This window comes from Opisthocomus hoazin, chromosome 15 (assembly GCF_030867145.1).
Source record: "Opisthocomus hoazin isolate bOpiHoa1 chromosome 15, bOpiHoa1.hap1, whole genome shotgun sequence".
Classification (NCBI taxonomy): Eukaryota; Metazoa; Chordata; class Aves; order Opisthocomiformes; family Opisthocomidae; genus Opisthocomus; species Opisthocomus hoazin.
Window position 1 is genome coordinate 25265740 of NC_134428.1, and position 15707 is coordinate 25281446.

At 64.3% G+C, this 15707-nt stretch overlaps 2 protein-coding genes across 5 annotated transcripts in view; both read left to right on the forward strand.

Moving 5' to 3' along the window:
* Positions 1-10018, forward strand: part of RAB26 (RAB26, member RAS oncogene family) — a 36427-nt gene extending 26409 nt beyond the window's left edge. For all 3 annotated transcript variants that reach the window (XM_075436856.1, XM_075436857.1, XM_075436858.1), the window contains exons 4-9: positions 1940-2006; positions 3128-3180; positions 5312-5377; positions 5522-5578; positions 5980-6056; positions 6615-10018. In XM_075436856.1, coding sequence (XP_075292971.1) covers positions 1940-2006; positions 3128-3180; positions 5312-5377; positions 5522-5578; positions 5980-6056; positions 6615-6717 — 423 coding nt within the window. In that variant the 3' untranslated portion in view covers positions 6718-10018. The remainder of the gene's footprint in view (positions 1-1939; positions 2007-3127; positions 3181-5311; positions 5378-5521; positions 5579-5979; positions 6057-6614) is intronic.
* A 1526-nt stretch (positions 10019-11544) lies between these two features.
* Positions 11545-15707, forward strand: part of TRAF7 (TNF receptor associated factor 7) — a 36890-nt gene continuing 32727 nt past the window's right edge. Inside the window, exon 1 of one of the 2 annotated variants that reach the window (XM_075436335.1) lies at positions 11545-11662. The gene's annotated coding sequence lies outside the window, so the exon portion shown is untranslated. Of the gene's footprint in view, positions 11663-15326; positions 15416-15707 lie in introns of those variants that run through there. The other variant, XM_075436336.1, reaches the window with a different exon arrangement.

Consider the following 15707-nt stretch of genomic DNA (forward strand, 5'->3'; position numbering starts at 1 on the left):
TTGGTGGGACCCTACCCGAGGCCGGGGGGCTGCTGTGTCCCCTCAGTGAGACCCTGCCCGAGGCCGGGGGGCTGCTGTGTCCCCTCAGTGAGACCCTGCCTGAGGCCGGGGGGCAGCTGTGTCCCCTCGGTGGGACCCTGCCCGAGGCCGGGGGGCTGCTGTGTCCCCTCGGCGGGACCCTGCCCGAGGCCGGGGGGCTGCTGTGTCCCCTCGGTGGGACCCTGCCCGAGGCCGGGGGGCTGCTGTGTCCCCTCGGTGGGATCCTGCCCGAGGCCGGGGGGCTGCTGTGTCCCCTCGGTGGGACCCTGCCCGAGGCCGGGGGGCTGCTGTGTCCCCTTGGTGGGACCCTGCCTGAGGCCGGGGGGCTGCTGTGTCCCCTTGGTGGGACCCTGCCCAAGGCCGGGGGGCTGCTGTGTCCCCTCAGTGAGACCCTGCCTGAGGCCGGGGGGCTGCTGTGTCCCCTTGGTGGGACCCTGCCCGAGGCCAGGGGGCTGCTGTGTCCCCTCGGCGGGACCCTGCCCGAGGCCGGGGGGCTGCTGTGTCCCCTCGGCGGGACCCTGCCCGAGGCCGGGGGGCTGCTGTGTCCCCTCGGTGGGACCCTGCCCGAGGCCGGGGGGCTGCTGTGTCCCCTCGGTGGGACCCTGCCTGAGGCTGGGGGGCTGCTGTGTCCCCTCGGTGGGACCCTGCCCGAGGCCGGGGGGCTGCTGTGTCCCCTCGGTGGGACCCTGCCCGAGGCCGGGGGGCTGCTGTGTCCCCTCGGTGGGACCCTGCCCGAGGCCGGGGGGCTGCTGTGTCCCCTCGGTGGGACCCTGCCCGAGGCCGGGGGGCTGCTGTGTCCCCTTGGTGGGACCCTGCCTGAGGCCGGGGGGCTGCTGTGTCCCCTTGGTGGGACCCTGCCCAAGGCCGGGGGGCTGCTGTGTCCCCTCAGTGAGACCCTGCCTGAGGCCGGGGGGCTGCTGTGTCCCCTTGGTGGGACCCTGCCCGAGGCCAGGGGGCTGCTGTGTCCCCTCGGCGGGACCCTGCCCGAGGCCGGGGGGCTGCTGTGTCCCCTCGGCGGGACCCTGCCCGAGGCCGGGGGGCTGCTGTGTCCCCTCGGTGGGACCCTGCCCGAGGCCGGGGGGCTGCTGTGTCCCCTCGGTGGGACCCTGCCTGAGGCTGGGGGGCTGCTGTGTCCCCTCGGTGGGACCCTGCCCGAGGCCGGGGGGCTGCTGTGTCCCCTCGGTGGGACCCTGCCCGAGGCCGGGGGGCTGCTGTGTCCCCTCGGTGGGACCCTGCCCGAGGCCGGGGGCTGCTCTGCCCGCAGTCACCCCCGTCCCAGCCCGTCTGTCTCCGGGCCGGGGGCTGCGGCTGGAGCCGGTGAGACCGGAGCAGCGCCCGCGGGCTTTGCCGGCGTTTCCAGGCAGCTCCTGCTTTGGGAGAGCCGGAGGATGATGAGGGGGATGGAGATCCTCTGAAGGGATCCACGTCCCCTGGCTCGGCCCGCGTCCAGCCCGTGGGACGTGGGACATTCCGTGTCCCCGCAAGACCCACCCATTCCTCTGCCTGCAGCTCAGCGACGACGTTAGAGCCGATCTGCCCCCAAATCTTCCCCCGAGGGCAGCCTGGCTCTCTGCAAACGCATCACCACATTAAAAAATGATAAATCAAATTAGTGGGTCCCCACGCATCCGTCTGCCGGGTGGGTTTTCCGATGGAGGGGCAGGTTGGGAGCCCTTCGCCTCCATCCCCACGCGCTGAGGAGCGGGGAGGTGCTGCTCCAGCGTCGGTTGCGCTGCTCGTTTTGAATTATTGCTGCCCCTAGAAGCAAAAGGCTGAAGCAGCTTCCTGGGGTTGCCCCGTGGTGCTCGGTTTGGGGCTGGTTTGGGTGCTGGGGGGGTCCCCCAGCCCGCGCGGCAGCAGGTCGTGGCTGACCCCCCCCTCGCTCCCGTCTGCCTTCCAGATCTGGGACACGGCCGGGCAGGAGCGGTTCCGCAGCGTCACCCACGCCTACTACCGGGACGCCCACGGTAAGCACGGCCACCGCCGCTTCCCGGGGAGCCCCCTCCCCCCGGCTCCTCAGCCCGAGCCGCGGCTCCGGGCCCGGGGAGTCGGGAATCGCCAGAGCCGATGTCCCGTGGGAAGCAGCTGACAAGGATGGAGGAGCCTGGAGAAGAGAAGGCTGAGAGGGGACCTTAGAAATGCCTCGAAATATCTGCAGGGTGGGGGTCAGGAGGACGGGGCCAGACTCTTTTCAGTGGTGCCCAGCGACAGGACAAGGGGCAACGGGCACAAACTGAAGCAGAGGAAGCTCCAGCTGAACAGAGAATCCCAGAATCCCAGCATGGCAGGGGTTGGCAGGGCCCTCTGTGGGTCACCCAGCCCAGCCCCCTGCCCAAGCAGGGTCACCCAGAGCAGGGGGCACAGCACCGTGGCCAGGCGGGGCTGGAATATCTCCAGAGAAGGAGACTCCACAGCCTCCCTGGGCAGCCTGGGCCAGGGCTCCGGCACCCTCAGAGGGAAGAAGTTCTTCCTCGGGTTCAGCTGGAGCTTCCTCTGCTTCAGTTTGTGCCCGTTGCCCCTTGTCCTGTCGCTGGGCACCACTGGAAAGAGTCTGGCCCCGTCCTCCTGACCCCCACCCTGCAGATATTTAGAGGCATTTCTAAGGTCCCCTCTCAGCCTTCTCTTCTCCAGGCTGAACAAGCCCAGCTCCCTCAGCCTCTCCTCGGAGCAGAGATGCTCCAGTCCCCTCCTCATCCTCGTAGCTCTGTGCTGGACTCTCTCCAGTAGCTCCTCATCTTTCTTGAACTGGGGAGCCCAGCACTGGACACAGCACTGCAGATGGGGCCTCCCCAGGGCAGAGCAGAGGGGGAGGAGACCCTCCCTCGCCCTGCTGCCCACACTCCTCATGCACCCCAGGATCCCATTGCCCTTCTTGGCACCCAGGGCACGCTGCTGGCTCATGGTCACCCTGTCATCCCCCAGGACACCCAGGTCCCTTTCCTACAGCAGGGACCTCGCTGTGCCTTAACGCCGCGTCCCCGGGCGCTCCCGGCAGCGGGGAACAGCGCGGAGCAAGCTCTGAGCCGCGGGCTCTGCGTGGCCGCGCTCCCGCCGCGCCGGCACTAACGCGGCGTCCCTCTCTCCGCAGCCCTGCTCCTGCTCTACGACGTCACCAACAAAGCGTCGTTCGACAACATCCAGGTACGGCGGCACCCCCCGGGACCCCCGGCCCGTCCCCGGCGTGCGGTGGGCTGGGTCGCCGTTGCGGGTCAGCCCCGGGGAGCGGGGCCACGTGTTGGCGGTGAGAACCGCGGTCGCTGCCGGAAGGGCTGCGGTTAACGCCGAGCACCCATCTGCTCGGGGGACACCTGGGGACACGCAGGGAAGGTTTTTCCTTCCGTAGCGGGCTGCCCGGAGGAGCTGCCACTGCCCCCTCCCCGGCACGGCTCAAGGCCAGGTTGGACGGGGCTGGGAGCACCCTGGGCTGGGGGAAGGGGTCCCTGCCCGGGGCAGGGGGGTGGGCTGGATGAGCTCTAAGGTCCCTTCCCACCCAAACCAGTCTGTGATTCTGTGATTTCCACCGTCTGTAATTACAGCACCGGCTGCAGAACTCGCGCCGGTAAATGAGCGCAGGCAGCTTTGCCGAGTGAGGTGCTCCCTTGTCCTCCTCTGCACCTTCGGGTCCCGGCGGGTCGGGTCTGGGGGTCCCGCATTGCCCCCAGCCGCCTTGGTGCCAAACCTGGGCAGGGGAGCGGGTCGCATCCCACTGCACGCTCCTCGCCCCGGCAGACCTGTCCTTCCTGGTGGCTTTTGTGGGGGTCCCCTGTGCCGCCCGCCCCTGCCCTCTCCCCACAGACCCGGCCCCGACGCCGGCGCCGGCAGAGCGTGCTGCGAGCCCGGGGAGCAGTTACAGAATCACAGAGTCACAGAATGGCAGGGATTGGAAGGGACCTCTGCGGGTCACCCAGCCCAACCCCCTGCCCAAGCAGGGTCACCCAGAGCAGGCTGCACAGCACCACGTCCAGGCGGGGCTGGAATATCTCCAGAGAAGGAGACTCCACAGCCTCCCTGGGCAGCCTGGGCCAGGGCTCCGTCACCCTCAGAGGGAAGAAGTTCTTCCTCAGGTTCAGCTGGAGCTTCCTCTGCTTCAGTTTGTGCCCATTGCCCCTTGTCCTGTCGCTGGGCACCACTGAACAGAGTCTGGCCCCGTCCTCCTGACCCCCACCCTGCAGATATTTAGATGCATTTCGAAGGTCCCCTCTCAGCCTTCTCTTCTCCAGGCTGAACAAGCCCAGTTCCCTCAGCCTCTCCTCGTAGGGGAGATGCTCCAGTCCCCTCCTCATCCTCGTAGCCCTGAACGAACAGCACGTGTCCCTTGGACCAACCCATCTGTGGAGCTGCGCGCCCTGAGCCCAGCTGGGGAGCGGTGGGGTCCCGGGCTCCCACTCTCATCCCAAATCGTCCCTCGCTTTCCGGGCTGGCCGGGGGTCGGGCGGGATGCTGCCGGGCGAGGAGTGGTGGTGGATCGCCTGGGGCTTGCCATGAGCCCAGCGTCGGCACTCGCAGCCGGGGCGCGGGTGGGAGGCAGCAAGCGGCCGCTCGCACCGCGGGGTCGGGGATTACAGGGAATTAGGGCAGGTTTGAGTAGATTTGGTGGGATTAGAGGGCAGGGCAGCCAGCCCGGGGCTCGGGGAGGCCGGTTCAGCCGCCTGCCGGGACAAGCGTGCTCGGCACGGGAGCAGCGCGTGCAGGACGCGGGCGTGGGGCACGTCCCGGAGCAAACCCTCGGCTTTGTCCTCCAAAAGGAGATTTAATGTCCCCGCCGAGGGGGAATTTGGGTTAAAGCCCGTGGTCGGACGGCGCGGGCGGCAGGGCTGGAAGGCTGCCGTTATCCTGGAGAATCGGGGCTTGGTCCGCAGCCCAAGCGGGGTGCTGGGCTTGCTCGGCAGAGCAGGTCCCCGGGGCTCGGTGGCACCCCGGGGTGCTGCTCGTCCCCAGGGCCGGGTCGCTGGCTGCTCCCGCCGGACCGTGGGGAGGGGGTCGGCTCCTCGCCCGGGGTGCTGCCGCGTCGCAGGGGTCTGCGGGCCCGGCTGCGCCCTGCCTGCGGGTCCTGCCCTGCGCCGCTGCGTTTCTGAGCCGGGCTTTCCATCTGGCGTCGGACCCCCAGCCGCCTCTTCCCTGTGCCCACGCAAAGCCCCCCGGCATCGCTCAGGGATGGAACCATTTCCCACAGAGGGTTCCCAGTGCCCAGGACCAGGGCAGCCCCCATCCTTCCTCCTCCTCCTCCTCCCGGAGCTGTTGCTAACCCCTCTCTCCGGCTGTGTCCCTCCAGGCTTGGCTGACAGAGATTCACGAGTACGCGCAGCAAGACGTGGTCCTGATGTTACTGGGAAACAAGGTGAGCCCGGCCCCGCGGCTTTGCCAGAGCCTCCTCTTCCTCCCCTGATGGTCCCACGAGGAAGCCGCGGGCAGGGGAGCCTGGGAGGGCGTAAGGGGACGTGGGGGCTGCCTCCTGCTGACCATCCCAAACTGCTCACTGCAGGTGGACTCAGCCCAGGACCGAGTGGTGAAGAGGGAAGACGGAGAGAAGTTGGCCAAGGTACGTGAGGTGTCCGGGCGCTGACGGGGCTGTGCGAGTGCCACGTGTCCCTGGTGGTGTACACCAGTGGAATGGTTAACTGGAGACCAGTCTGACCCAGAATACATCTGGGAGTGCTTTGCTTTTCTTGTCTTGCTCTCCTCTTCCTCCTCATCTGCTTTTCTTCCTCTAAGCTTCCACTAACTTTTTTTCGCTTCTCTGTCCTCAAAAATTATTTCCGCAGTTGTGTGAGAAACCCCTGAGCTGTGAGCCCTCACTCAGCTTTTCCTGCCCACCGCGGCAGAGCCGCTCTCTCGGGGGGGTTTGAGCTCCTGGGGCAGGCACCGATGTCGGCCGGGGCTCGGCGGGAGCCGGGAACATCCCGGGTGACATTTCTGACGTCGGTGTGTCTTGTCCCGCAGGAGTACGGCGTTCCCTTTATGGAGACCAGCGCAAAAAGTGGCCTCAACGTTGAATTAGCGTTCACAGCCATTGCAAAGTGAGTGAGTGGGGCGGCCGTGCTGGGCACCTCTCTGGGGGGGGGACGGGAGCCTTGGGGATACCGGCTGGCACTGTCACCCACCCTGCTGCTCCCTGGGCTCCCACCTCCAAGCCCTTGCGCTGGCAGGCACGTGCCATCTCTGGTCAGCTATGGAGCGTCTCATCAGGGGGAGCTTTAGCAAACCGTCAGGCCAGACTCTGTCCAGTGGTGCCCAGCGACAGGACAAGGGGCAATGGGCACAAACTGAAGCAGAGGAAGCTCCAGCTGAACCCGAGGAAGAACTTCTTCCCTCTGAGGGTGACGGAGCCCTGGCCCAGGCTGCCCAGGGAGGCTGTGGAGTCTCCTTCTCTGGAGATATTCCAGCCCCGCCTGGCCGCGGTGCTGTGCCCCCTGCTCTGGGTGACCCTGCTTGGGCAGGGGGTTGGGCTGGGGGACCCTTCCAACCCCTGCCATGCTGGGATGCTGTGACCCAGTCGAGTTCGGCTGAGCTGGGCCGGGCGGCTCAGAAGCAGGCGGCGCCGGCAGGCAGGGAACGCGTTTCTCCCCTTCCCGCAGGGAGCTGAAGCACAGGTCCATGAAGCTGCCCAACGAGCCCAAATTCAAGCTCCACGACTACGTGAAGAAGGAAGTGAGGGGCTCGGGCTGCTGCCGGTCCTAACGCGCTGGGTGCGTCTGTCCAGAGACTCCTGCCAAGCGTCCGTGCGCCGCGCTCTCTCCTCGTGGACAGTGTGTGCATGTCTGTCTGTCTGTCTGTCGTGTCTGTGTCTGCCTAAGAGGTGAGCTGAGGCGTGAGGGACGGAAGCAGCAGCAGCAGAAAAAGCTCTCTCGGCCGGGGCGGACGCTGGCCGTGCTGCAGCCGCGTGCCCGGCGCTGCTCCCCGAGCCCCCATCGCACCCGTCCGCCCTGCGAGCCCCCCGGCTTCGCTGGCTCGGCCCCGTGCAGCGGGAGGTGAGCGCTGGGGAAGGGGCTGGGGTCTCGCCCTCGCGCCTTGGTAGCCCCGGCTGGCTCTACCCGCTCGGCAGCGGCCAGGAGCACCCGGAGGCTTCTTGGATGTTGGTGGGGGTTGTGGTGTGACGGAGGGGAGCGAACGGCTTCTCCCCACCCAACACCTGCGCAGGAGAAGTCCCCCGTTCCCTTTTCTTTCCCCGCGTTCCTGGCGTTCCGCCCTTCGGAGCCCTGGCCTGGGGCGCGCAGGGAAGTCTTGTTTTCGAGGCAACCATTTTTGTAGTTGCTTACTTAATGTCTGTCCACCTTCCTCATGCCGTGACACCTCCTCGACGGGGGTTTCTCCCCGTCCCCGCAGAAGCCACGAGCGTAGCTGTCTGTCCGAGCGCTAACCTGTCCGTCGTACGGCGCGTCCCGAGCGCTCGTCTGCTCGCGGGGGGCTTCGGGGCTCTCGCTGCTGCCGTTCCTCGTACTTTAATTGAGAAGAAAGCGAATGTATTGCAGCTTATTCCAAATACCTTCATGTAAGCGTGATAGCGTTTTTAGACTGCAACAATGCTTTGATATCTTCAAAGTTCTCCTGGGACAGCGCTTTCTTGTGGCTGCAGGCGCTGGGGGATGCCGGCGGCGCTGATGTTACGGGGTTCCGGCTCTCCCGCCAGCTCTCTGCAGCAGGCTCCTCACCCCTGGGCTCTGTGTCAGGCACTTGGCATTTTCTTTTGTTTTTTTAAAGCTCACTTCTAAGTACAAATTTGAATTTGGATCGAGTGTTTGGCCTGTGGCAGTTTTCTCCTTTGAAAATCCCACGCGCAGGGCAGCGGGTGCCCAGCGCACTGAACCTCCCCGCACTGCCCTGACAGCCGCTCTCAGCCCGGCGCCGGCTCCGACGCCGCTGCCCCTCGCTGTGCTCGGGGTGCTGGTCCCAGCACCGCGTTCCTGACGCGCACAAAGACCCCTCCGCAGCTCCTGCACGCGATTCGGGCAGGCGGCGACGCCGCAGCGAGCGGCAGGGAGAGGAGCAGCTGCTGCTTCAGCTGGGTCCAGCACAATACCAGTATGGAAAAGGATCCTAAAAAAACCCGACTGAGAGCAGGGCATTTTTTCCTAAACAGCTTTTTAGGGAGAAACAAGTCTTTTAACTGTCTGAGCTAAATTTTATTTAAATTATTTGTGGAAAATCGGTTCCTGCAGGGGTAGTTGCAGCGCGTGGGACTGAGCAGAGCCCTGCTGCCAGTGCCAGCACCGCGGGAGCCGGGCGGCGAGCTCCGCTGGCAGCAGCGAGCAGGGCGAGGGCAGGCGGGACCCCCCTGCACCCCACCGCAGCTCGGGGCTCCCCACGGAGACCCCAGGGGCTGGGCAGCGCCGGCACGGCTGCTCCTGCCGGAGCAGCAGCCATCCCATCCCATCCCATCCCATCCCATCCCATCCCATCCCATCCCATCCCATCGCATCCCATCCCATCCCATCCCATCCCATCGCATCGCATCGCATCCCCATCCCCATCCCCATCCCACCCCATCGCATCGCATCCCATCGCATCCCCATCCCCATCCCCATCCCATCCCATCCCACCCCACCGCATCGCATCGCATCCCATCCCCATCCCATCCCATCCCATCCCATCCCCATCCCCATCCCCATCCCACCCCATCGCATCGCATCCCATCCCATCCCATCGCATCCCCATCCCCATCCCATCCCACCCCACCGCATCGCATCCCATCCCCATCCCATCCCATCCCATCCCCATCCCATCCCATCCCATCGCATCCCCGTCCCCATCCCCATCCCATCCCACCCCATCGCATCGCATCCCATCCCCATCCCCATCCCATCCCACCCCACCCCACCGCATCGCATCCCATCCCCATCCCATGCCATCCCATGCCATGCCATGCCATGCCATCCCATCCCATCCCCATCCCCATCCCCATCCCATCCCATCCCATCGCATCCCCATCCCCATCCCCATCCCATCCCATCCCTTCCTCAGCCGAGCCTTTCCCCGAAATACCTGGACCATCTCTCCGCACCCTCTCTGGCTCTGCAGGGCAGTAGCGCCTGCTGCGAGCACGCTCTTAGGATTTGTTTGCAGGTAGCGACAGGACACGGGGAAGGCTCCGGGAGTCGCTCGGGCGCTGTCGGGAATCTGTAGAACTCGCTGCTTTGGTGAGCTTCGCTGTGCTCCCGTGGCCGCCGCGTGCCCCGCGTTCCCCCACGCCAAGCTGCTGGTCCCACAGCCACCTCCACGCTCGCTCTGGGCTGGGCAGCGCGCGCTCGCTAGCTGAGGTGAGGAAGAAAATAAAAGGGCGTGGGGTTTTCGCGATTCGTGAGCTTGCCAAGGGCGCGTGCTTGGTATCGCCGCGGTGCAGGGAGGCACAGGGCGGCGGTTGGGCAGCCCCAGCACCCAGCCGTGCCCTGGCACCGCGTCTTCTCGGCCCGCCCGCAGCGGCAGCTGCGGTCGCCACGCAGACCCCCTGCCCCAGAGCCGCCGGCACCCTCCGCAAGGCAGAAGCGAGGGGCAGCGTGCTGAATGCTGCTTCCCGCTCCCGCGCGGGGCAGGAGAGCCGTGCACCTTCTTGTCTTGTAGAAAAAGCTTTCAGCTCCTGACTGACCTCTTTAGCATGGGACCAAAACCAGTCTGAAAACCGATTTCAATGAGGCCAATGTAAATGCTGCGCTTCGGAGTGCTTTAAACGCCTGTTGGGGGGAACTCTGCTACAGCAGAGGCAGCGCAGCCGTGCCTGTGGCATCAGAGCTGAGCTTTGCTGCAGCCCCTGCCCAAGCCCCCCCGTCCGACTGCTCCCCGGAGCTCGCACCGACCCGGCCCGAAGCTCCTCCTGGGTTCTTGGGACCTTTGGCGCGGGCCTTCCCTGCCACCCAGCGAGGAGGAGCTGGAACTGATTGCTCGGTGCGTTCAGACCCGCTGGAGGACGCGGCGTTACGTGCTCATCTTCGCTGGCTCTCGTTTACAGCTTTTGTTTCATTCCTGTTAATAAAGTTTTTTAATAATCTCTGCGGCTGCGGTGATATTTTCACTTTACAACGTACGAACCCGCGCTGTTTGATCGCGCAAAGTTCTGCTCATGCTTGAACCCACCGGGATCCTTCCGCCGCCAGCGCGGGCTCACTGCTCCAGCACGGACGGGAGGGAGCAGGGCCAAGCTGCACTGCAACCTTTTAGCATTTTTTAACCTTTTTGTATTTTTTACAAACTGAAGCAGAGGAAGTTCCAGCTGAACAGGAGGAAGAACTTCTTCCCTCTGAGGGTGACGGAGCCCTGGCCCAGGCTGCCCAGGGAGGCTGTGGAGTCTCCTTCTCTGGAGATATTCCAGCCCCGCCTGGCCGCGGTGCTGTGCAGCCTGCTCTGGGTGACACTGCTTGGGCAGGGGGTTGGGCTGGGTGACCCACAGAGGGCCCTGCCAACCCCCACCATGCTGGGATTCTGTGAAGAGTTTTAAGACGCTCTGCTGGGCGCCCAGACGCGACGCTCGCAGTTGGTCGGTGGTGTTACACACCGCGTGGGACTTGGGAAAGAGAGGCAAAAGCAAAACAACTCTTTTGAAAACTTTATTAAATCCGTAAGGTATAAAATCGGCCTGATACATAAACCAAAGAGGAGATACAGCAGCAGTTTAAGAATTACGAGGCCGGACTCGATCGGAGGCCGGGGAAAGCAGCCGACCCAAGCAGCCTCAGCAGAACCCATCAGCGCAGACCCCGCAGTGTGCGGCGGGAGCAGCCCTCTGCCCCCCCCCCCCCGGGCCCTCCCTCCCGCTAGACTTCTCGTTTCTCGCACCTCGGGCGGTTCCGCAGCCCGACGGCCTTCCACCAGCCCCGGGGCCCCGAAGGGTGCCGCTGCCCCGGAAGGCAGGAAGGCCGGTAGGCCGCCCGCCGCCCCTCAGGCCGCCGCGATCCGCTCCCCGCCGGCCCCTGAGGAGAGAAGGCAGAGGGGTGAGAGCGAGCCCCCGCACCCCGCCCGGCCCCGCCGCCGCTCCCTCGGGCCTCAGCCGCGGATCGTCAGCAGGGGCCGCGGCCGCCCGCCGCCCTCAGACGAGGTGTCAGAAATGGATTTGCGGATCATCCCCGGCCCGCCCCGCAGCGGCCCCGCCGCACCCCAACTCCGCTCACCTCCCGCTGAGAAAAGGGGGATGCCTTCTCCCGCTGCGGACTTTATAACTGCCCCCACGCCGCTATTGGTCAGACTGCCTGCGGATACGGCCAATCTCCAGCGGTTGGCGTGATCGCCCTCCCGCCTCTCCCAGCGCTCATTGGTCGCCGCCCTTCCTCGCTCCAATGGCGCCGCGCGGCGCAGCGTGGCCCGAGGCGGTGGTCTGCCGCCGCGCGATTGGCCCCTGGAGGAGGCCGAGCCAAGCCAGTAGCAGCAGTGATTGTAGCATAGAGTGACTAGGAAAGCGCCAACCAGCGCTCAGCCGCGAGGGCTGCTGGGAGTTGTAGTCCTAACGTCACGGAGGCGCGGCCAGGAGAGGGCGGGAGGCGGTGCGCCGGACTACAAGTCCCGAGGAGCGCGGGACGTGGGGCTTCCGGCCCGGGCGGCAGCTGGGCCACCAGACGAGCGGGGAGCAGGCCCGGGGGCGCGATGTGCCGGGGCCGGGCACCGGTGCTCCGGCCGCCGCCGCCGCTGCTGCTGCTGCTAGGTACGAGCGGGGCCGGGCCGAGGGGAGCCGGCCGGGCCTGGGGGCCGGGGGAGCTCTGTGAGGGGAAGGGCCGGGCCCGGGCCCGGGGGAGCTCTGTGAGGGGGAGTGTCGGGGCCCGGGGGAGCTCTGTGAGGGGGAGGGTCGGGCTCGGGGCCGGGGGAGCTCTGTGAGGGGAAGGGCCGGGGCCCGGGGGAGCTCTGTGAGGGGGAGGGTCGGGGCCCGGGGGAGCTCTGTGAGGGGAAGGGCCGGGCCCGGGCCCGGGGGAGCTCTGTGAGGGGAAGGGCCGGCCCAGGCGGTGGGGACGAGGGAGCTGTGGGGAAGCACTGCCTCGTCTTCTGCCACCTCGTTCCCCGCCCCTGGGCGGTTTCGTTGCTGGTTTTTAAACGCTGCGCAGGTGCCAGCGTGGTCCCTCAGGCGCTCACGGGAGCCTGAGGTGCTCGGCGGATCCTGTCCGTGTCCTTCGTCCTTTGCCCTGGCTGCTTTCCCGTGTCCGCTGGTGTGCCTCGGCGCGGGGCATGCTTAGTTTTGTCTTTTTCTGCTCCGTTACTTGTCTGCCTTGGGGCATGCGTTGCTGACAGTTCTCTCTTGATCTCCCAGTAACCCCACTTCCTGATGCCTTGCTTCACAACTTGCGCAATGTAGGATATTTGGTGGTAGATCTCCATAACTGCCCCGAGACAATTGCACGTCTCGGAGCAGGCAGTGAAATTGCGCTGTCGTCACCTCATTTCAAACATGCTGTTTTGTTCTGCCTTATTCTCCCACCAGCTTGCAGCTGCTGTTCCTCTGACCGACTTGCTGTCGAATGCTTTTCTCCCGTTTGATCCATGACTGTGACCTGACGATCCTGTTGTGTTGCATGAAAGCCAGAAGCGAGGAGGTTCTTTTGGTTCAGCTCGCTTTTGAGCTCCATTGGTATCAAAGGCAGCGCCTCAGACAGGCTCTGCTGGGGGCCGATGAGCGGGAGAAGAAAGCTGGTACAGAATTTAGTTGTGTTTGATATGTACGTAGCGAGCCAGGTCCAGGCAATTGTACCCCCCGGGGGGTAAGCTCTGGCCTAGCAGTTATTTTCTCAACTTTGACATTGTTGCCCAACGCTTTATTTCAATCCCAGCACTTTAATTTTGCTTTCCTGTGCATTTTCACCCCAGTGATGTGTTCTTTTCAGTCTGCCCTGAGCAGTTGGGGTTCCCGTTAAAAAGCTGTGGTGTTTTGGCTTGGAGCGTTTGCCTGTCAGTGACTTTTGCTTGCAGCCGCGACGACACTTGTAGGGTTTGCAGGGAGAGGTCTGTGTGAGAGAAGGATGGTTCTGGAAAGCCCCTGCTGAGGGAAAGTAGTGTGAGAAAGTCAACCGCATCCATTACAGCCTTTACAAGGCTCCCTGGGAGCTGTGTGAGGAGAGGAGCTGGTTTGCAGACAGTGTGTTGAGGTGAAGACAACCCAGTGCAGGAGAGGTGTCCGTCCTTCTCCAGGCCTGGGCACCCCAGCGCTGCGCTTCCATCACCTCGTTCTGGTGCTCCTTGCAGCTGAAGCTCTCGGGGATATCCTGCCATCTGTTTTATGTGCATCCGTTTGTCACTCCCGCGATAAATTGGTGCTTTCTGCTATTGCAGGGCAGTAGTTTTGGAGGCACTGCCAAAAACTGGGCTGCGTTGTGTCAGGTACTGTCCAGGCATCCGCTAACCACGAGTCCAGAGAGCTGCCTGTCACCGTTGGCAAGGGGCGAGAGGACAGACGGTGCTGTCCTCGGCGCACGCCTGGGGAGTGGAAGATCAAGGAGTCTGGGGATTTCCTAAGCCCTCTGCCAATTCCTGGGGTCCCCCACCCTGGGCTCTGCTGTCTCGAGTAAGGCTGAGAAGGGCCAGGCCAACGCAAGCAGAAAGCTCCAGCTCTGCGGTGTGGTTCGCTGCGGCGTGTGGCAGCAGATCGCTTGCAGGGGAAACTGCCCTGCAGAAGGGAACGTTTCGTGATGCTGAATTTTGCCAAGAGGCAATGAGCACCCTAAGCCAAGCTGGAGTGACCAGAACATTCGGTCAGGGAATGCAGGCAGCTTCTCTGACAACACTCAAACATGAATTTTCACGATGTTACTTGAACCCAAGGAAAAAAACCACCAAATGCATAGTTTTGAGGCAGTTTGGTTGCCTGGCCCAAGGGATCGCATGGTGATGCCAGGCGCTCTGCGGCCTGAGAGTGGTGGGGCTGGGCCCAGAGCTGCCCTTTCCTGCAGCAGCGCAGCCTTCCATGGCCTGAAGCCACTCATGAAACACCACGGGTGAGTTTGTGTGCCCTGAAACCCTGCTGCGCTCAGCCGGTCCCTTCCTGGGGCTCCACACACGCAGCCGAGCTGCGGGGACGCCCGCGGGCTCTGGGACGGTGCCGAGCTCCGTGTGCTGCTGCTGGTGCCTGCTTCACCGTGCCGTGCAGCGTCTGCGTGGCAGCCAGGGCCGGGCCGGAGCGCTGCTCGGCGTTTGGCAGCCGCGGTTGAGTTCAGCTGGCTCTCAGCAGTTGGGCACTTCATGGGATGAGCGTTTTCCTGTCCTGCGGGACGCTGCCAGCCCCCGCTAACCACGACTGCGGCACTTTCTGCAGCGTGATCGTGCCTGCCTCTGGGGTCGTCTCAGCCAAGCCCAACTGCGCCAGGAGAAAGGCATTTGTGAGAAAATCCTTCCCAATTTCACTAAACGCTCGGGTTGCGTCGACAAGTTCGGTCTGTCAGAAATCTTCCTTCCTGACTTTGAAGCCTCTTGCCTTCGCTTCCCTGGCTGTGCTGCTTTGCTGTGGGCATGGTGAGGCACCCGCTGGCTGTCCCCTCGCCTGCGGGCTGGGCTTGGGGACGTAGCATCTGCCTGGGGCAAGGGAGTAGGTGGGGTGGGTGGTTGCTCCCAGGGGTGCCTGTCACCCTTCTTTCAAGCTCAGCATCTCCCCCGGGAGTGCGGGGCAGTGGCACCCCAGCGTACCCAGTTACAGACTGCTCCCGCTCTGCCTTCAGCGCAGCCGGAGTTCGGAGCTTCAGCCGTCACCTCGCTGCTTTTAATGAGGTGTGGGGACTGTGGGAGGTGTGCTGGGGGCTGGAGCGGGGCGAGAGCTCTCCGTGCGGTGCCTGGTCCCGGGAGAGGCTCCGCCGTGGGAGCACATCGTTCTCCCCCGTGGGGTGGGTGTCCGGCAGCAGAAGTCCCCCACGGTCAGCGCCTGACTTTCAGGCGAGCCCTGCTCGCTGGGCCCAGAAAGCTTTGCCTTTTTGTGGTGATTCTGCTTTAACTGGATTTCCCTGGATCGTCTCTACAAGCAAACACTGTGTTGCTGTTTGTTAGGCTGCTTGGCTCTCAGTATTCTGAATAGTTTGGGAGCTGTCTAAAGAGGGCGAGGAACTCAAACTCCCTTTAAAGTGAGCGATGGACAGTCCTGTCCCCAGAGATTTCTCTGTTCAGAGGAATAAATCTGTGTGTGCTAAGAGAGTTGTTGTTTTTTCTGCACTAGACTAAACCCCTCCAGTCTCGCAGCAGCCAGGGCAAAGCTGCGAGGCAGCATGGAGATTGGCTGAGCTGTGGGATTTTCCAGCTGAATTTACATATCGCCCACTGCTCTGCATGCCTTTCTGTTTACATCACCTAAGAGCGATACACACATGCACGCACACAGATAGCGGAAGAGACGTTTTGACCGAGGAAAAGCTTTCCCACAGCTTAGGAACTTGGTCATGGTGGCGTCTTGCCGGGCTTCGTCGCTCCGTGCCAGCTGGGACAGCCGACGGTGAGTTTTCCTCCAAGGTAAAGCGCTTGCCCCGGGTGCTGGGCGTCGGGGCTGTGTCGGCAGCGTTCCCCGGAGGCTGCTGGGCTTCAGCAGTCACGGACAGTAGTGAGGGAGGAACTGTTCTCCCAGCCCTGTCCAGATCTTAGTGAAGAAGCAGGCGGTGTCTGAAATCCGACGCCGGCTTCGGAGCGGGTACCTGTCGCCTGTCCCGCGAGCTGGAGCTGCGTTATGTGGATTTTGCGATCCTTCAGAGTGACCTTTGCAAGGACGTGCGACGCCTGTCTGTGCAGCC